General features: G+C 37.1%; 9 protein-coding genes and 1 non-coding gene across 10 annotated transcripts; 7 read left to right on the forward strand and 3 right to left on the reverse strand.

Moving 5' to 3' along the window:
* Positions 1 to 211: 211 nt before the first annotated feature.
* Positions 212 to 1,098, forward strand: PHYBLDRAFT_72014 (hypothetical protein; the record flags this gene model as incomplete). Its single annotated transcript, XM_018442580.1, has 2 exons — positions 212 to 584; positions 671 to 1,098. The coding sequence occupies 2 exons, from the start codon at positions 212 to 214 to the stop codon at positions 1,096 to 1,098; spliced, it is 801 nt and encodes a 266-aa protein (XP_018293261.1).
* Positions 1,099 to 1,701: 603 nt separating this feature from the next.
* Positions 1,702 to 2,039, forward strand: PHYBLDRAFT_26048 (hypothetical protein; the record flags this gene model as incomplete). The annotated part of the gene is made up of 2 exons (XM_018439881.1): positions 1,702 to 1,804; positions 1,909 to 2,039. 2 exons carry the CDS (start codon positions 1,702 to 1,704, stop codon positions 2,037 to 2,039), a joined length of 234 nt encoding a protein of 77 aa, XP_018293262.1.
* Positions 2,040 to 2,464: 425 nt separating this feature from the next.
* Positions 2,465 to 2,893, forward strand: PHYBLDRAFT_72013 (hypothetical protein; the record flags this gene model as incomplete). The annotated part of the gene is made up of 2 exons (XM_018442579.1): positions 2,465 to 2,482; positions 2,591 to 2,893. 2 exons carry the CDS (start codon positions 2,465 to 2,467, stop codon positions 2,891 to 2,893), a joined length of 321 nt encoding a protein of 106 aa, XP_018293263.1.
* A 406-nt stretch (positions 2,894 to 3,299) lies between these two features.
* PHYBLDRAFT_132539 (hypothetical protein) lies at positions 3,300 to 5,121 on the forward strand. The gene is made up of 4 exons (XM_018429502.1): positions 3,300 to 3,395; positions 3,604 to 3,652; positions 3,820 to 3,970; positions 4,048 to 5,121. Exons 1-4 carry the CDS (start codon positions 3,326 to 3,328, stop codon positions 4,852 to 4,854), a joined length of 1,077 nt encoding a protein of 358 aa, XP_018293264.1. The 5' UTR covers positions 3,300 to 3,325; the 3' UTR covers positions 4,855 to 5,121.
* A 992-nt stretch (positions 5,122 to 6,113) lies between these two features.
* On the forward strand, positions 6,114 to 7,791 carry PHYBLDRAFT_72011 (hypothetical protein; the record flags this gene model as incomplete). Its single annotated transcript, XM_018442578.1, has 4 exons — positions 6,114 to 6,189; positions 6,592 to 6,652; positions 7,170 to 7,252; positions 7,694 to 7,791. 4 exons carry the CDS (start codon positions 6,114 to 6,116, stop codon positions 7,789 to 7,791), a joined length of 318 nt encoding a protein of 105 aa, XP_018293265.1.
* Positions 7,717 to 9,444, reverse strand: PHYBLDRAFT_143486 (hypothetical protein; the record flags this gene model as incomplete). Its single annotated transcript, XM_018430993.1, has 4 exons — positions 7,717 to 7,941; positions 8,004 to 8,110; positions 8,177 to 8,251; positions 9,366 to 9,444. The coding sequence occupies 4 exons, from the start codon at positions 9,442 to 9,444 to the stop codon at positions 7,717 to 7,719; spliced, it is 486 nt and encodes a 161-aa protein (XP_018293266.1).
* Positions 9,445 to 11,623: 2,179 nt separating this feature from the next.
* PHYBLDRAFT_80265 (CigA protein-like protein) lies at positions 11,624 to 13,657 on the forward strand. The gene is made up of 3 exons (XM_018443570.1): positions 11,624 to 12,314; positions 12,398 to 13,264; positions 13,348 to 13,657. Exons 1-3 carry the CDS (start codon positions 11,670 to 11,672, stop codon positions 13,414 to 13,416), a joined length of 1,581 nt encoding a protein of 526 aa, XP_018293267.1. The 5' UTR covers positions 11,624 to 11,669; the 3' UTR covers positions 13,417 to 13,657.
* A 107-nt stretch (positions 13,658 to 13,764) lies between these two features.
* Positions 13,765 to 17,033, forward strand: PHYBLDRAFT_177281 (hypothetical protein; the record flags this gene model as incomplete). Its single annotated transcript, XM_018437871.1, has 13 exons — positions 13,765 to 13,794; positions 13,883 to 14,035; positions 14,122 to 14,230; positions 14,301 to 14,622; positions 14,689 to 14,875; positions 14,956 to 15,028; positions 15,117 to 15,367; positions 15,463 to 15,701; positions 15,764 to 16,005; positions 16,079 to 16,179; positions 16,258 to 16,521; positions 16,611 to 16,661; positions 16,748 to 17,033. The coding sequence occupies 13 exons, from the start codon at positions 13,765 to 13,767 to the stop codon at positions 16,976 to 16,978; spliced, it is 2,253 nt and encodes a 750-aa protein (XP_018293268.1). The 3' UTR covers positions 16,979 to 17,033.
* Positions 17,034 to 17,591: 558 nt separating this feature from the next.
* PHYBLDRAFT_t108 lies at positions 17,592 to 17,674 on the reverse strand. Its single transcript has one exon. It is a non-coding gene; the product is annotated as a tRNA-Leu (tRNA).
* A 473-nt stretch (positions 17,675 to 18,147) lies between these two features.
* PHYBLDRAFT_158360 (hypothetical protein) lies at positions 18,148 to 18,870 on the reverse strand. The gene is made up of 2 exons (XM_018433772.1): positions 18,837 to 18,870; positions 18,148 to 18,770 (listed from the first exon to the last, which is right to left on the reverse strand). The coding sequence occupies exons 1-2, from the start codon at positions 18,857 to 18,859 to the stop codon at positions 18,419 to 18,421; spliced, it is 375 nt and encodes a 124-aa protein (XP_018293269.1). The 5' UTR covers positions 18,860 to 18,870; the 3' UTR covers positions 18,148 to 18,418.
* Positions 18,871 to 19,028: the final 158 nt, after the last annotated feature.

Raw genomic sequence — 19,028 nt, forward strand, 5'->3', positions numbered from 1 at the left:
TATGTAGTCATATTTTAATACCAATTACTTGTTCATTGTCTAATAATTGACGACAATAGTAATAAAGGTATCTAGCCCGCATCAAAATTTAGCACTTGGGTATATAAAATATTTCTAAAGAACACACACATTGGATAAATCATAATACAGTCTTTTTTTTTTCTTACTCTCTTTTTCAAGCTCTTATATTCGACACAGTATATTTACTTGCATGAAAAATAGCTATAATAGTGCCCTTAGAAACGATCTTTGGGAGTATGATTACCAAGAAAACGCGAATATATACGATACAACACACTCCTTGGTGAATAACATATTTAACCCTGAGCCTGAGCCTGAGCCTGGATCCGACACAGAAACAAAACCAATAAAACTAGTAACTTCCAAAAGCTTGGATCCACGAGTTTTTCAGTTACTCTTGGGCTACGTCAGAAACGACGCTTCTTGTATAGACCGAAGTGACATTATCAGTATCATCGAAACATCCAATCTTCTCCAATGCAAAATACTCAGTACAAAAGCATTCATGTATTTAAGAAGCCAAATCAATCAATCAAACCTATTGGAAACATGGCATATTGCAGGTAATATAAAAACTCAGTACAATATTCAAGCTTCAAAGTATATACAAGGAAGAAGAAAGAAAATAAAGTTTGTAATTTGGATGTAGATACATACAGCTGCAAAGATACAATAGATGCCTGTGTAATATATATGCTTAAGAACTATCAGTCTGTATTCAATGATCCTTCGTGGCTTCTGGCAACTACAGGCCAAGTTTACAAGATTTTCACATTGGATGGTCTAAATTACGTTGAGCATTATGATGCCTTATCGGACGCACTTGTTTCCTGGAGAGTTGCATCGCTCACACAATTACTGAATGAGCTTGAGGCCAGCACAAAGGATTCTACCCATGCTACCGTTATACATCGGCTCCATCAAACAGTCAAAGCTCCAAAAATACTGACAGAAAATGAAGAAGATTGGATAGATAAGGATAACCTCTTGAGAAAAGTACGAGAACAAATGGAAACTATAGAAAATCATTTTATTTATATGATGGGGCATATTTCCGTATTAAAGAAAGGCCTTTGATATCGTGAAATCCAAAACAGATACATTCTTTACATAAGAAAGGTGTGGTCAATTTAAGGATCAGTATCACTACTCTACCTTAATATCCAAAAAGAAATCTTGAATATATATGTATATATATATAAGAAGGGGGATGATGTTTTTGAAATAAAAGCTATGGTGAATTTATTGATATGGCATTGAAACGAATGGCTTATAGAAATAGACTTTAATGTCACAAGAATATAGCATTTATGTAAACCCTTCACTATGCTCAAATGATCAAACTCCGATATCGGCCGTGTATATCTTCGTTCATCAAGAGAGCTTTGAAATATCCTTTTTGACAGCATCAAATCTAAATTTGATTATATCTTTCTATCCTTCAATCTCAAGGTACCCCTCTCTTATATAGTGCTTTTGCTATAATACGCCTTGCGTTTCATTATATAAAGCCTCTTTACTTTGAATTTACGATGACGTCGCCAGCATTTTTGTAAATCCGCCTCTCGGCTCTCTCTCTTTCTTGCTCTGACTTTCTCTCTCCTCAGCCAAGCCCAGTTTTTGCTTGCTATTTTCCCCCCCTTTCCTTCAGAAATAAAGGACTAGTACGATCAACCTACGATGGAGGCTCAACAAACTAACGCACGATCTCCAACTGATTTTCTCAACTCTGTTCTCGGACGTCAAGTAACTGTCAAACTTAACTCGGGCATCGATTACAAAGGTAGGATGAGCAAGACGTGTAGCATAATATTCCATAGCTGCGTAGGTGTTGTGATTTATAAGAGCTGATAACATATCTATTTTCTTGTTAAAATTATTGCTTAGGTGTTCTTGCATGCCTTGATGGTTATATGAACATTGCATTGGAAAACACCGAAGAGTATGTGGATGGCTCTTTGAAGAACAAGTATGGAGATACCTTTATTCGCGGAAACAATGGTAATGACATTCATTAGATGGAAATCATGTGTACTGACTTTATGCGTCTGTAGTGCTCTACATTAGTGCAGATAAATCAGCATAGATTTTTTTTATCTTTTTTCTCTTTCTCTCTCCCTTCTATTCTCTTCTAAAAAAAACACAGTATTTTATGCTGAAATACACCCAAAATAAGAAAGACCCAGTATGCTTGTGTGTGTGTTTATATTATATGAAGGTGGGGTAGAAAGAGAGACAACGAGAAAGAATTGTGGCACGGTGAAAGTGAGAATGTGACGGGCCTAATGCGGCACACTTGCTGCCATGGCCTTTATCACGTGCGTTTAACCAGGGCAGAGGGCCCGCCTTTTTCAAAGGACAATCTCTCGTTTTGGTGCATAAGCACCAAGGCATTTGGGAATTAAATGGTCTTGCCGTAGCATATATATATTACAGGTCACCAATGTACTTCTTGGTATATGTAAGAAGCACCTTGATACGTTACAACTTTTCTTGACTTGTCTATAAGCTACTATGGCTTGATTTGAGAATCAGTTCGAAAAAACACGCGTTTGTTTGTATACTGTAGTTGATAAAAGTCCCACAAATGGTCCCTTTCTCTGGAACTCTCCCCCAGTCAGACTTTGCTGTCATGGTGCAACACTGCTCCAGAACAAGGGACAATCAAGGGACCCTTTTCCTATTGTCCAACAACCACGCGTTGTTTTCATGGCCAGGCTGGGAGCAGTTTGCTCTTACTGCCTGTGTCGGATTAAGAAAAAAGAATGACGGAAGAAGTCCGGAGCGCGTGTTATTTTCATATGAATCCACAGCTTCTTTAGCGGAAAACATCGGGTTGATTTCGAAATACTCCCTCAGTTTACTACACTAATAGTTGAAGAAGTATGCTATAAAGATAAGGATAATACTAGGATGACCTTTAATAGAGAGAATCGTTATATGTGAGGTAGAAGAAAAAAAAACAAAGAAAAGGTTAGCTTCTCTTTCTTTCTTTTTCGAGTACGCAAAGTGATGTTTAAGTATGCGATTGAGTAAGGGTGTCGAGACTCGGGAAATGGCTGAAGGGCTGGGATGGGTTAGAGTAAGGTAAGGGGGTGGGGGAGGAGAAAGGAGAAAATGGATGATTGGCCAATGGGAGGGTGGTCTGGGCCATGCATTGGTGTGTTTCTCTTGCTATTTTCCCAGGACTGCATTTATAGCTTGAAATTTGTGTTGACCGGGTCCCCTTATAAATACAGCCTAAGAGTGCCCAGGCACCACTTTTCTCCATCTTTCTTCTCTTCAAATTATCTCCAAAAGAACAATGGGTATCCTTGATATTATCCCTGCTGGTGTCGTTACTGGTGACAACCTCTACAAGCTCTTCGAGTATGGTACGTCGAACTTGAAATCATCCTAATATCCAAAACTTAGCTTAGCCTAGACTAGTTTGAATTGACTTGACTTGCTACTTTGGAGTCTCTTTCACACGCTCATTCATGCTTGAACCAACAACATGGATAGCATACTTCAAATCATTCAATGAATCTATTTGACTTACATTTTGTAATTTGTCTGTTTTCTTTTCGACCTTCACTATAGCTCGTGAGCACGAGTTTGCTATCCCTGCTATTAATTGCACTTCCACCAGGTAAAGGATCAGGAAATCAACTTATTAATCAATAGACGTCATGCGGGGTAGGGGATGCGGCATTTCAATAGGTCCCGGCTTTTTGCTGTTTCCCCTCTCTCCTATTCCCGTCACGATCTAATTACCCCAGACACAATCAAACTCACCTCATACATCCCATCCAATAGCACTGTCAACGCTGCCCTCGAGGCCGCCCGCGACATCAAGTCCCCCATCATCCTCCAGTTCTCCAACGGTGGCGCCGCTTACTTCGCTGGTAAGGGTTTGTCCAACAAGAACCAGGAGGCTGCCATCATTGGTGCCGTTGCTGGTGCTCAGGTATGTTATTTAGGCTTATCAACTAGTGTTATATATATCTTTCGTGCTCTTGATTTACTAAATCGTATACACCTCAGTATGTCCGCACAGTCGCCAAGGCCTACGGTGTTCCCGTTGTCATCCACTCTGACCACTGCGCCAAGAAGTTGATCCCCTGGTTCGATGGTATGCTCGCTGCTGATGAAGAATACTTCAAGGCCAACGGTGAGCCTCTCTTCTCTTCCCACATGTTGGATCTCTCCGAGGAGTCCAAGGAAGAGAACATTGAGATCTGCCTCAAGTACCTCAAGCGCATGGCAGCCATTAACTGTTTGTTGGAGATGGAGATTGGTATCACTGGTGGTGAGGAGGATGGTGTGAACAACGAGGATGTCGACAACGCTGCCCTTTACACCCAGCCCGAGGATATCTACGAGATCTACACTGCCTTCTCCAAGGTCACCAACCTCTTCTCCATTGCCGCCGGTTTCGGTAACGTTCACGGTGTCTATGCTCCCGGTAACGTCAAGCTCCACCCCGAGTTGTTGGGTAAGCATCAGGCCTACGTTGCCGAGCAGCTCAAGGTTGCTGACCCCAAGCCCGTCTTCTTCGTTTTCCACGGTGGATCTGGCTCCACTGAGGAGGAGATTGCCACCGCCGTCAAGAACGGTGTTGTCAAGATGAACGTTGATACCGATACCCAGTGGGCTTACTGGGCTGGTCTCCGTGATTACTATGAGGAGAAGAAAGCCTATCTCCAGACCCAGGTTGGTAACCCTGAGGGTGAGGGTAAGCCCAACAAGAAGCACTACGATCCCCGTGTCTTCATCCGCGCTTGTGAGAAGACCATGTACGCTCGTGTCCAGCAGGCTTGCAGAGACTTGGGCAACGTTGACAGATTGTAAATAACTTTTCCCCTAAACTATATCTTTTTCGTCTTTTTTATTATACATTCACCTTTTCTTTCCCCTTTTTATCCTTCTCGATGAATGAGCAACAAACACGCCAGCATGAAGTTGAAATATACATTTGAAAAGAAGAAAGACATCCTTTCATTCTTTTGTTACAACATCTACATACTTTTTATTATTGGAAGATCTTATTTCCTGCTTTTATTGTTTTTTTTTAAAGAAAAAGAATTGGTGAGAAAATGTGAACAAGATAATATACTTAATTATTTGCTGTGAATGATCTTCTTTTGGGGGAGATTATACTGGATACCATTAGATTAAACGGCAAGTAGGTCGTTCTGGAAACTCAGGATCCAAGAATACATGTTTGGTTCTTAGAACAATCTATTTTGCGAATGTGATGTCATTGAGTACAAGGTGTTTCCCTGGCCCAAGTATTTGGTATTAACATCTCACTCGTCGATTTACACGTATGTATCTAGTAAGTGCTTTTTATGATACCGTTTTATTGCTATGGCAGTTGGTTTGGATATAACATGCCTGATGTATCTCTACTTACAAAATATTTTCTTTCTTTACCTTGTAATATAACATATGCGTTATTTACCTATAGAATGTCTTTAATTTAAAAATGGTCACACCAAGGTATACGATCCTGTGTATACGTGGGCAGCGCCATGTATCACTCCATTGTTCTCTTGATATAATCATGAGCCAGGAGTACCGATATATATATATTTACTCTCAGCAGCTTATCTTCTAGTCTCTCAGATAAGAGTTGTTCGGCATGGCCTGACCAAGCAGTGCGTGCTTTACGAGCACGGGGAAAGTAATTTGATTTGTTTGTTTGTTTGGTAACTTGGTTGAGTTGGTGCATAAAAAGATAATGTTAGAATGGGGCAACCAAAAGGCTGTGAAGTTTGAAGAATACAGTACAAGGAGTTTTTGGCTCACCTTGTTTGTATTTGTGCTGAGTGTTCTGATTTTTGGGGCACATGAATTAGATAAATCAGAAATCAGAAACCATACTGATAAAGCGCCATAAAACTTTCACAGACTTATTAATTTTGGAGTGCTACAAAAAAGTGTGATAACTTCCTTGAGGCTATTACTGATATGATATCTTTAATCTAAATATTCACTTTAATTGATAAATAAATAGTTGGCAGCTTTCTTCTTTACTTTTACGTGTTTCAACTTCAAAATTCGTGCAGCTAGCTATAAACCAAAATCATACACGCTATTGAAAAAAAATGCAAGCTGCATCTTATATTCTCAAAACTATTGAAACAAGTCTGTATGAGGAATATATAACCAGCCCTTTGGAAAGTATAGGGATTTGGAATAAACAGTAGCTACATAATATCAGCATAAAGTAACCCCCTAATACAGAGTTTCGCATTCAAAAATAAAATAAAAAGCCCCAAAAAATGGAGATAATCTCGGGTTAAATTTGAGAAAGTTTACTTTTCAAAAATGTGATCCGTAATCCCCAAACAACAACATCATGGTGATATTGATATAAATTATGTACATACAGTAGAGAGGTCAGAAATTTGGTACAAGCCTACGCCCTTTCTATTTCTGACAGGAAGATTTTCTTGAAAGAGTTTTGAATTTCTTATTTTCGAATGTGAAACTCTGTATACTTAATTCGCGCTTAAGGTTATACTTTTTCTGCTTTAAGAAGAAATATATGTCGATCCTAACCTATGTATATGTTGTATTCAGCTTCTCTTTATCTTTTGGAGGCTCACTCCAAATGGATATCATTTTCTAGCACTTTCCTAAGGTTTGTCGTTTATTTGGGTAGAACAAAGGGATATACTGGTTTGGTTTGTTTAGTTTATCATTAAAGATGTCTCTTCTTCTAACTTTATGATAAAAATCCGTTTCAGAGCTCATAAATAAGGTTTTATCCTGAACAACTTAATCCAAAAAGTGAGCAATTGGCTCTCCAAAAAGAAAAACCAACCAATTTATATCAAAAAGCTGTTCAAAAAAGCTTCCAAAAATCAAAGTGACCAAGTGAAGGTGGAAGTACTTTATTGGCATTAACTCCTTCCTTTTATATTTTAATCTCGGCCCAAGATAACTTTGCAAAGAAAAAATCAATTAGTATATTTATGGTTTTTTTTGGGGGTCCTTGACACTAAAAACTGATCAGGACAATTATGTATCATTTAATATTCTGTATATAATAAATAGGAGCTTATTATAGCTCTATACAAAATCTGAATTAGTAGAAGAATAAATAAAAGAACTGTGATATCTTTTGGAGGGTTATGTGGTCTGTATGATGCTTTTAGGCTTTTGACAATAATGAATTCTGGGACTGTTACTGTTTTTATTAAATTGGCCTATATAGGAAATTTGACTAAAAATATCAAAGGTAAGGCAAATTTTATTAAATTCTTTATATTCTCATTATGAACTTGTGCGCGTGGTAGATCCCCAGAAGTGATTCAGAAGAGCTGTGAAGAATGGTCCGAGAACAAGGCTATATTAATGAGCTCAATTGAGATCAACGATAAAATAAAAATTAAATAAATATGTGTTATGATGCACTGACTTGTACAACTAACCTCTTGAGCTTTTATATACAGTGAAGCTGTAAAATATTGGTTAATTTATAAATCTGAATGGTGAAGACTAAAAAATCATTGGCCATTTTTAATTTTTTATCGACTCGTTTGAAAGATTGTTTTGAACACTTTTGGAGTTTAAGTAGCTCGTTAGAACTTCACTTTATCTCGACACTTACTGACCTAACGCTTGGAATGGCTGCAAAATCCGCAAAGATTACTAACACATACATTGTTACATACATCAGCGATTTTCTGGGATAAAGTGTCTTCAGCTCAAATCCTCGCACTTTCTCTTCCTCTTCACAAAAGCCCAGATTTGCTCAATTGGGTCCAGTTCTGGTGAATATGGAGACATATACATGACTCCGTGGCCTCTGCTCTCAATTTTTCTTATCATGGGATGTGATTTGTGAAGTGTACAGTTGTCTATTACAAGACGACTACCCTTTACGCTTTCACCCATATCCATGATGTCAAGCTGCTCATTCATGAGCTTTATTAAATGATCCGCAGCTCTGCCTTTAGAAGGAGGCTTATTGCCTTTCTTGTCATCACTGTTCCCAACATCGAAGTATTCTTGACAGGTTCTTCAATGATGATTTCATCTGCCTTTTGATCTTTGTCTCTTATAAACTTTCTTTCCTTTGATTCTTCACTCGTTGCTATCTAAGCTTTTTGAGCCTTTTCTTTTCTTGGTGGGGGTTTCTTTACAGCAAAATGGATGATACTGGAGGAGTGAATAGCACCAATAGTTATATGGTATGGATAACGACCGTCTTCAACTTCTACTATGGCAGGTGTTCCTACAGTTGACTTTTCCAATTATTCCTCATATTAATCCTGAGTCCAACGTCATCAATGAACACACAGCACCTCTCGTAGTCTAAGTCAATATCCTTTCGCTTCATAAACCGTTCATGTCTCGTTTATAGATTTTTTATGACGTTCTTATCTTAGGTTTAAATGATGGCTTCTTTACAGAGATAAACATGTTTTATCAAATGATGATTCATTTAATATTTAGAAATTGAGAAGCCTTGAAACTTAGAAGTCAACGAATCAATGATGTCTACAGCACATATTTGCGGATCCTTTTCAATCATCTCTTGGATATGCTGATCGTATTCATCAGTAAAAGTACTAGGTCTACCCAAATACTTTTCATACTTCTTATAGGGCATCTCCTCTGTCTCCTTACACTGCTTCCACCAACTCGCAGCAGTGGTAGACTTTATTCTTAATTATCTCGTAGCCGCTGCTAATCTTGCTCTTTTGACAAAATATTCGATCGATAAATTGCTTTTTCGTGTGGTCATATAAGATTTATGAGTACCACTGACTGAAGGCTTAGCCAATTTGATTTTATTAACGGGTATGTCCTCCATTTCAGTATCTTCTTTATATTCTGGTTTGACAGTCAAGTAGGCAGTTTGACTCGTTATAGTGCAAATAAATATATTGAGGTCGGTGATTGCTGTCAATAAACCTTCTATTGAATCTATAAAAATTTCTCCATTCTCATTATAGTCATTATGGATTGTGACTAATAGTTTAAACATCAGGATCAAACTAGCTCTTGTGTCCCAAGTCACTGGAATTTATGCGTCTCTTAATTCAACGACCTGCAATTTGTTTGGATTATAAAGAGTGGTTTTAATTATCATGATTTTGTCGCAAATGAATTGTATTCCGAAGACTGCTATGCTTCTGTCAGAGAAACTACTGTCAGACTTCTTGATTTCTAATTCCAAATAAACTATTAAAAACCAACTAGATAAAACTAAGGTTTTTTATTATAAATATATATATACATATATGAGTGTATATTTGATGAATTAAAAGAAGAAGAAAAGGTAATATATGGTGTGGCCACCACAAGATTTGATTGCCGCTTGGACGCAACTCTATTATGCATACCTGCTACAGTACTATAAAGACCTTTTGAATCAGTATGATTCCCTTCCTTAAGGGTATGGTCCTTCAAATCCTTAGACATTATTTACAGAATCATTTCTCTCTTGAACGTTGGATTTTAGAACATGATGTTCGATTGGGTTCAAATCCAGATTTAAAGATTGTGAATAGTCAAATCGCTGAATCTTTAAACGGGATTTTTTATCGCGTCGTGTAGGGATCTAGTCTGATAGTTAGCCCCGTATTCTTGGAATTTGAACAGCGTGTCAGTTTTATAATTTAACTTCATATACCAAGGGATTTTGCAACAAAAAGAGACGACAGAATGAGACTGTGATCAAAAGAGAGGTGTATTTCTGGGTAGAATGAAATTGTTTTATCATATGGGAATGTAAATGCTTGAACATATTGTTAGCCTGTTCAGCTTCTACAATGATTCTAGCGGAGAAAATTGGTTCACATTATATCGAGATCAAAAACGGCCGCCGGAAATTATGATCAATATTTTGGTGAATAGAGGTGTAAAATACAATCATGAGAGAAGGTCGTGGAAAAGTAAGTACTTTTATATTTTAACATTTTAAGTAGCTACCTTCTAATTCAGAAAAATACAAAGGTTGAATAAATGGAGGCCGCAAAGGTATTTCGAATATAAGGGTAAGATCCCACTGATCGTTTTTTGGGGATAGTATGCTCCGCAATGATTCTGTAAAGCTAAATCGGAACCGATTTGGAGTCACAGGAATCTTATAGAAGACCCTAAAGAAGGGGGAAAGAGACGGCCGACTGATTACTGTTACAATTGATGAATATAATTCTTCAAAAACTTTCAGTGGCTGGCATCATAAAACGTTGAAGACAGTTAGGCATATTTGCGGTCAGTATTCTTGGATCCACATCCTGTAGAATACTATAGCAGCGAGATTTCAATGCGAGTAAAAATATAATGACAGTATCACTTTTGACTTGGACATGAAGTGGTCGACCAGCTGCTTTCCACAGACCTAAAGAAAAGAACAATAAGCACAATAAGCACCCCCACCCCATATCGCTGTATTATAGACAGCTTGTCTTTCGGGACATTTAGATGATTACAGGTAAGCGTCTAAATACTACTTTCCCTTCACCTAAGAACCAATTTGTTTTTGTCTACATTTTCTTTTCTGTTTGTCCAAAAAAGGTAAATATATCATCTAAAAGTTAGTTTTGATTCGTCTAAATAAATTCCTGATGTGTCTCAATCCCAAGTAGAAACACTGTGTCAAGCTTGGCAAAGGAGGACGTTTTATTTTATTTTGGCTAAATATGGTACAATATAATAAGGTTTTATTTAATTCAATATATGTTCCAATTTAATTGGATTCAATTGAACCTTTTTTTAATATCCTCTTTTATGTATATTTTTACTCTGTTTGTGCTTTATGAGCTTTGTGCTATTTTACAAAACTCTCTTTTTCTTCCCCTCTTTTGAAGCGACTCACAAGACATTATGGAATTTGTATTTCATAGCTGTTTTGGTAGAATGATTTAATTTTCAATTGTTTTGCCAATAGAGAAATGGTGTCGTATATTTAATATTTCGTTTGTCGCTATCCATTGATACAAAAGAAAGAAGAAAAGGACTTTGACAGAAGATTGTTAATAGCTAACCTAGCAGCTTTAACCTTTAAAACCAGAATATTAAGCACCATCTATTTGAAAGAAGAAACCCCCCAATTGGCAGTAATTGAACAATCAATAATAGAACTCGGTCAGGAAAAAAAAGGTGTCATTTGTGTTAAACAATGTATATCGGCAACATTAAATATTAAATACACGCAAACATTCTATACTCCCAGCAGTTTTAAATGGAAATGATATGTTACATTGAATAATTTCATCCTTTTGAGCTCAATCCCGAAGAGAAGGACAATTGATGAAGCTGTATTTAAGAGACAAAGTATTCCTTATATGACCTTCCAATAAGTGAAGTCTCATTCTACCAAGTTAAACTTAATAAATACACTTCCCTTGTTCATTGTCCCACCGGCTACTACACATGCATATATATGTATCGTTCTTATTTACAGTGTCCTAAAAAGCTTTTTGCAAGATTGGATTCAATCGCAGCAAATCCTTGTGTACTGAATTGTTGGGTAGGCTTTTCCTTTTGATTTTTAAAATAGAAATAAAAATAAAAATAAAATGAGGTCCCCCCCTTTCACTTTAACCTATTCAGCCTCCGGTCTTCAGAGTTTTATTTTTATATATATATTTTTTAACCCCTCTTCCCCTTTCTTTTTTCTTTCCCACCTTGAATGCCGAGGCATGTTTGCTCGTCCAATGTTCTTCCTCACAAACACACGAAAGAGACTCGTTCTGGTGATCCTGGCCATGCTTGGAGTGTGCTTTGTCGGGTTCCAGCTACATTATTATCGTGGTGATGGATTAGGTCTATCGGACAACCTTTTGAGGTGGTCAGCCGACGAATCAAGCCCCATTAACGCTGAAGAAGAGCAATACCTCACATACCTACCATATTCCCGCTTTTCAAACCAACGCAGCACTCTGCTAAATGCAGCCCTCTTAGCCAAGTATCTTAACCGTACACTAATCGTACCTCCCATGATCCTTGGGTCTGCAAATGGATGGTCACCTGCACCAGGTCTCTATAATGTACTAGAAGACATGACAGACTTAAAATATCAAGACCGCTGCTTTGATAACGGTGAACCTGTTGAAGAACCAATAGTATTAAACGATATGGGTCTGCCTATCTTTGGCTGTACAAACTTTACTTCTTACGTCATGCTACCCTGGAGCTGGGCAACTGATTTGCAACGTCTAACACGAAGTGAAAATGACGGCGGACTAGGCATCAAGATCATTGAAAGATCAGACATGTCATTGTCAAGATTACAAGAAAACCTTGGATTGGAAAACAAAGACATGTTTGTAATGCAGGACTCCACCGTAAGTTTTCGATACAAACAAAGATGGAAAAATCGATAAATAAACCAATATATATATATATGTGTGTGTGTGTGTATATCTAGAGATACCAATGGCATATGTATGATACTCCAGGTCAAGCTGTCAACCCTCGCTATCAGTATGAGATTTCACTACACGAACTAGCCGGTATTCGACAACGACTAGTTCATTTCTATGGAATCTTTGGTTACGATCGTATCACTCTGACAGATCCATTAAACGAAGAATACAGACTAAGAATCCAACACGCTCTGATTTTCCAGAACAAGGCTATCACAGACTCCACAACAATCATTCTTGAACAACTCTTACGTGATATTAGCGCTTCAGATGAAATCGTTCCGCTTGATCCGGAGCAGGCTCGCACTATCGAACGTCATGGTGACTTTGTTCCTCCTCAGTTTGTGGCTGCTCACATCAGGGCTGGAGATGGTGTGTTCTTAAAGGGGCTCGGAGAACGTGTGCCCGAGTTCGTTCATCAGATCTGGGACATTATGACTGGAAATGAAACTATTCTCGACGATCTTATCGGCTCTAGTAACAACAAGACTGCGAACGAACAGATCGCAGCCCATGCCCACACACTCTACCCACTTCCCACTGCACCAGTCGAATTACGTGATCGTCTGCTCAAACTTCCCCTGCTAGAAAGACTTGCAGAATGTGGAGCTTCTAAGCAAATGGTCCTTTATGTAGCAACTGATGCCATTGATCCACGGAATAATTATGAAATGAAGCCTGTCCTGAACGCATTCCCGTGTACCGTATTTATGGCTGATTTCTCTCCAGAATGGAAGGTACCTCTCCTCGAAGTCCGTTCTCCACTTGATCCTCAAAAGAGCTTGGCCAATCATCTCATCATGTTTGTGGATGCTTCTGTGTGTGCCTGGGCAGAACGGTTCATTGGAACTCGTACTTCCACATTCTCGGTAATTAATGAAATGTAGTCTGTATTCAGTATCCTATTATTATTTGCTTACACCAAGTACTTCTCTCCCTCTCTCTATTTTAGAACTATATCAAGCAGCATCGACATGCAATCTATGATGAGATGATCGAACATCAACATTTACATGATTAAGCTTCCTCTCTCTCTTGTACATAGTGACATTTTTTTACTTCTCTTTCCCTCTTCATCCCTTGGTTACAATAGACTTATTTAGTATCTATCTCGGCTTAAAGCAACCTCAAAGCATATATTTTTTATACCGTACCTTTTCTTCTTCTGATTACTACTACATACGATTTTTCCCAACTAAATTATATCTATATATAAATATATATTTATATTTATATTTATATAAAAAAAAAAGAAATACCTCTAAACTCAGGCATCATTGTGGTGTCATGCAAAAATTCCTTTTTTCAATGTGACTTGCATGATCCTATTCTTCTTTCCCTCTCTTTTTCACCACCATTTACCTTAACCATGGATGACCCATCAGTAGACAGTTTCTCTGTAAGGACAATAAAGTCAATCCTCCCTTACATGAAACGAAAGAGTCTAATAAACCAAACATGTACATTCAATATCTTTATAACAATAGCTTGTGCATGACCCTCGTATTGCCATGCACAGCAATCTCAACTCAGACAGCTCATCTCCTGCCAAGTTATTATATTCCAAGTCAAAGGTCTATATTCATCCCTCTGCAAATTCAGCCGATGCAATTCCGGGCTATTTGTCTGTTGTTGAACAAGTAGGTCTAGTATTTGATTACTGTCCTGTCAGGACTGGAGCTATGATTTGTGTACATATGTCTCAACACTTGTGTGGTTTGTAAAGGCATCCCGTGCCTATCTCGTGGCCTGGACACCTGAAGCATTGATACCTTCAAAAGACATGGAAGCATTTGTACAAGTGGACTGTAACCCCGAAGATTCCACTGAAGAGGGTAAGTCTATATTTACTCGAAAAGAAAAGAAAAAAATACTGATACCAATACCAATACCAATAATAAATAGCACCGATGATTCCATCCATTGGCTACGTACCCGAGGAATACGCTCTTTATGCCATATCATCTCCACTGCAGGAAATTCACTCGCTTCTTATTCGACCACCTTCTCTCACGAAGTGGTACGGAAGTGTTATCCTTAATTTCAAAGATGGTCACTCGTCTGCTCCACTTTGGTTTCATGATGATGAGAGCAAGAGTACTATGCTTCAGAAAAAAACCCAGGGTGGAAAGTTTGCTGATGATGACAATCAGAACACAAGTCCACAGATAAGATGGGGAGGTGATGAATTTGTTGACCGTCTGAGCCAATTGACAAGTGTTGTCAGGTATTTTTTTTAAAAAAAAAAACATGTTTTGAACAAGATGACATGACTAGTTTTGCTACCGTATAGAGCTGCGCACCAGCCACTATTGTATTGGGTCGGTAAGAAAGAAGAGCCAAAAGAACAAGAATTTTCCGAAAAGGGTGAACAAAGCCATGTAAAAGAAGTACCTGCTCAGAAGATCAATGAAAAGAATAAAGCTGAAGAACCCAAAGCAAGTGTGTTTGAATCTGCTCAGATGGATCCAATTGTCGCTGTGAGTCAATTAAAAAAATCAAATTAAGTACATAATGTATATTCATCAAATCGAACCAAATCAAATCAAATGTCTTATAGGCATTGAAAGAGGCACGGTGGAGTATTCTTGAAAGATTGTCAAGAGTTACAAAGTTCTCTCGTGATACAGCAGGTTTGAAAATGCGAAACTTAGTTAATTCACTAAACAATTTATCCTAACTATTGCTTAAAAAATGCAACAACAATAGTGAGCATTTTAGGACACCCTTCGTCTCGTCCTATTGTGGCTATGCTTCCTCCAGAAATTCAGGAAATGTGCAATAATGAGACAGTCAAACAAACTATTGATGACTATGACTCTGCACGTATTTATCTCGCCAAATGGGCAGCTGGTCTTGCTGCTCAATCAGAACAGTCAGCACCAGTAGAAACACGATACCGTCATGTAGGAGTATGGGGTCATGATGGCTGGGAAGAAGACACGGCTCTTGGTGTATTTGAAGTACTCAACGTAAGCTCATACACCCCCACCCATATATGCACATATACTTACTCTGCTTAAACATACAATGCATATAATTCATTAATTACTTTTCTATAAAATAGTCTGAAAACGATTTCTCTATCCCGACTCACACAAGAACTAGTCCAATTACCAGACAACAATGGGATTCATTCTTTAACGAGAGTGGCAGATTGAGTGTAGGTGAACCATTTATGCGACGTAGCATATTCTGCGGAGGACTTGATCCATCTGTTCGACATGAAGCATGGCTCTTTTTAACGGGGGTATACTCATGGAACTCTACCAAAGAAGAACGTGCTACTCTTCTCAAACAAAAAAAGTATGCGCCTTAAACACAGACAGAAACTAGTATGTTATTAACAAAAAATGTATAACCAACAGAGCTGAATATGCAAAATTAAAGAGTCAATGGGCGGATAATGAAGAGTATCAAAAAGATCCTACCTTCCAGGATCAAAAACACAGGATTGGTAAGGATGTTCATCGCACTGATAGAACAGTTCCTATGTATGCCAATGAAGACATGCCCAACCCAGATCCTCTTATGCATGTCGGTACCAACCAAAATCTTGAGACACTCAAAGACATCCTTTGCACTTACAATATACACAACACGGAGCTTGGTATGCCTTTTGTTTCCGAATGCGACTAAATATTCTTAAAACTAACCTACTATTATTATAAACGTGTCATTAGGTTATGTTCAAGGCATGTCTGATCTATTATCTCCACTTTATGCTGTTCTGGAAGATGAAGCACTTTCCTTCTGGGCATTTGTTGGTTTTATGAACCGCATGGTTGGTTACTTTCCTTACATATATTATGTTTATTGTTAAGCTTTGTTTTAAACTAACTTGCGCTGTTTTTTTTTCTAGAAATCCAACTTCTTTATGGATCAATCCGGAATGCATAAGCAGCTATTAACTCTTGATGGGCTCTTGCAATTTATGGATCCAAGTCTCTATAAGCATTTCGAACGCACTGATAGTGATAATCTTTTCTTCTGTTTCCGATGGTTGTTAGTCTGGTTTAAGCGTGAATTTGCTTGGGACGATACCCTTAGATTGTGGGAAGTATTATGGACAGATTATCTTACCGATCAGTTTCATTTGTTTGTGGCGGTATCTATTTTGGACCAGGTAATGATATTAGCTAGTTTTTTTTTGCTGGAAAATTACATGTTAAACTTACTATTTATTTTTTATGATATATGCGTATATGCACGTAGCACCGAGATGTAATCATCGACTATCTTAAAAACTTTGATGAAGTTCTCAAGGTAAGTTTAATAACTCGTTTTTTAATCTAAACTAATTCTCTTTTTTTAATGATTGAAAAAAAAACACATGTTTCTTTTTACTTTAGTATATCAATGATCTTTCAATGACCATTGACTTAAAAGAAACCCTGCAGCGAGCAGAGATAATATTCTATCAGTTTAAGCAGCGTGTGGAAGCAGTAGAAAACAAGCGTGATACATTAAAGAAAACAATAGGGCAGCGTAAAAACACTCCCAATGAACATCTGGAAGATAAATTGCCAATTGTTAATGAATTACTTAAGGGCTTGTTGAAATCACAAACACAAGGAAATTGATTATATTAACAGAAAGAGAAAAGTGTAAATAAACAGAAACCCATTTTCAAAACCCATTTACTATATATTCCTAGATATACAAGTCCACGCACTACATACCAAATACATAATGTGTTTCAGTGAACTTTTGCTCTATGACTTTACAGCTATAATAGATAGTAAATACAATATTATTTTGACAGATTGCTTTATAGACAATGATGTACTATACTTGATACTTCTCCGACTAGTGTCGTAAGATTATATAATTAATATACTTCAAGTATAATTTAGATGTCGATTTAAAAGTTGAGGGTAAATCAAGACTACTCCAACTTCTTTGTGAATATTAGAAAACTTGTTCCAACTTATAATATATACAACTTATCTTATTATCCATTATAGCAAAGTCAGATGGTCAATATTTATAGTAAAAACAAGAAAAGACAAATCACGTTTAAAAGTCTCAGCTTTGATATGTTCTATGGATATGTAGACCTTTTATTATGTGCGTTTTATTTAGAATAATATGATATTCAACGTCATATATGAATCCACACATAAAAGTCTGTCAAAGAACTTAATTTAATATGTCTTGATTCAACAAAAAAAATAAGAAACAGAAAAAGCAAAATGGTAACTGTGAGATTCGAACTCACGCCTCTTGCGAGACCGCAACTTGAGTGCGGCGCCTTAGACCAACTCGGCCAAGTTACCCTTCTTGTTTTTACTGAATTAAGCAAAGTATAAAAGTCAAAAGTATATAATATAAAAACAGGCAACGAAGTATACTTGATAGTAAAGAAATGTATTTAAAGAGATACAATCAAGCACTACAGCGGGATGAATGGCAGTTGGGCCGAAAGTAGGCACATAACTGCCATTTTTTCGGTCGAAACCCAATAAAATCTCCGCCGTTTGTCGTAAGATGGTAATATTATTTGTAGCAATTTAAAAAAGTAACATGAAAACACTTTTTTTGTTGCTGTATAATATTTTCAATACTGTAAAAAATGTTTGTAAGTTGTAATAACCACTTTGAGTATTGAAATATATGTTTTATTGAATATTAAAGATGTCAACAATTATTAAGATTAATAATTTTTGGAATGTGTGAACGAAATGGTATCATAACTGCCATTTTTTTTATTTTTTAAACTACGTTCTTTTTTTTTAGATATTCTTTTTATCTTGATGAATTAGCAATTTGATTTTATTTAAATCGCGTAATAACATATAGAGCATATAGGGAATGAAGAGAAAAGCATAAGGTGTATAGAGAATAGAAAAAAAACTAGAGTATATAAAGAAGAAAAGAAAGACGGGGCATATAGAGATTGAAAAAAAACATAAGAAATAGAGAAAATTAAAAAAAGAATATAAGATACAAGAATGATATAAAAAATATAAAAGATATAAGAATATAGAGCATATAGAAAAATAAGATAAAAATAAAAAGGATTACAGAATAGAAAGATTGCCTTTAGTAATGCACATGTTGTTGTTAAAAATATAATAGGGCACGATTACATAAAACTGGTTTCCATTTGGTGGGTATTGGACCAGACCAACTTGATGACAAATGTCATTTACACTTATAACTGCATAAGTCAGTTGCATTTGGTGGCCTAGTGTACAGGTGCTTTGTGACCATTGTTTGACGATAGGTACTGATAAGTCATGGCCAGCTGCGTCATGTTCCTTCATGACCTCCACGAAAGCAAGAAAGTGTGGGAAGCCATAGAAATCTACATGCTGAAAGTAGAACTGTACTGTACCAACGAGCCAGCTGTGAACAATTACATTACGGTTGCTAAAATAAATAAATAAATAGAATATAAGCAACTTTTGATTGTATATTGAAAAATATTATACTTACTTTCTATAGGGGCAAGTAAACATCACGTAATGGTTGCCACGGCTGGTCTTGTTTTTCTTTCTTTGGTACATGCATGAGGAATATACAGTCGAGTCCATCCACAGATGTGCAGCTACAACAACAACAGAGTTACCAAACTTGTGGCCAGTCAAGTCTGTTGTTCTCCGGTAATATTTCAATAAAGCTTCCTTC

The sequence above is a fragment of the Phycomyces blakesleeanus genome, assembly GCF_001638985.1.
Source record: "Phycomyces blakesleeanus NRRL 1555(-) unplaced genomic scaffold PHYBLscaffold_7, whole genome shotgun sequence".
Taxonomy (NCBI): Eukaryota; Fungi; Mucoromycota; class Mucoromycetes; order Mucorales; family Phycomycetaceae; genus Phycomyces; species Phycomyces blakesleeanus.

Coding starts and splice junctions, on each gene's coding strand:
- PHYBLDRAFT_132539 (XM_018429502.1), top strand. CDS start 3,326: ATGGGTATCCTTGATATTATCCCTGCTGGTGTCGTTACTGGTGACAAC. Junction 3,653..3,819: donor ATTAATTGCACTTCCACCAG/GTAAAGGATCAG, acceptor CCCATCCAATAG/CACTGTCAACGCTGCCCTCG. Junction 3,971..4,047: donor GTGCCGTTGCTGGTGCTCAG/GTATGTTATTTA, acceptor TATACACCTCAG/TATGTCCGCACAGTCGCCAA.
- PHYBLDRAFT_80265 (XM_018443570.1), top strand. CDS start 11,670: ATGTTTGCTCGTCCAATGTTCTTCCTCACAAACACACGAAAGAGACTC. Junction 12,315..12,397: donor TTGTAATGCAGGACTCCACC/GTAAGTTTTCGA, acceptor GTGTATATCTAG/AGATACCAATGGCATATGTA. Junction 13,265..13,347: donor CTCGTACTTCCACATTCTCG/GTAATTAATGAA, acceptor TCTCTATTTTAG/AACTATATCAAGCAGCATCG.
- PHYBLDRAFT_158360 (XM_018433772.1), bottom strand. CDS start 18,859: ATGTTTACTTGCCCCTATAGAAA. Junction 18,771..18,836: donor TTTACTTGCCCCTATAGAAA/GTAAGTATAATA, acceptor TATTTATTTTAG/CAACCGTAATGTAATTGTTC.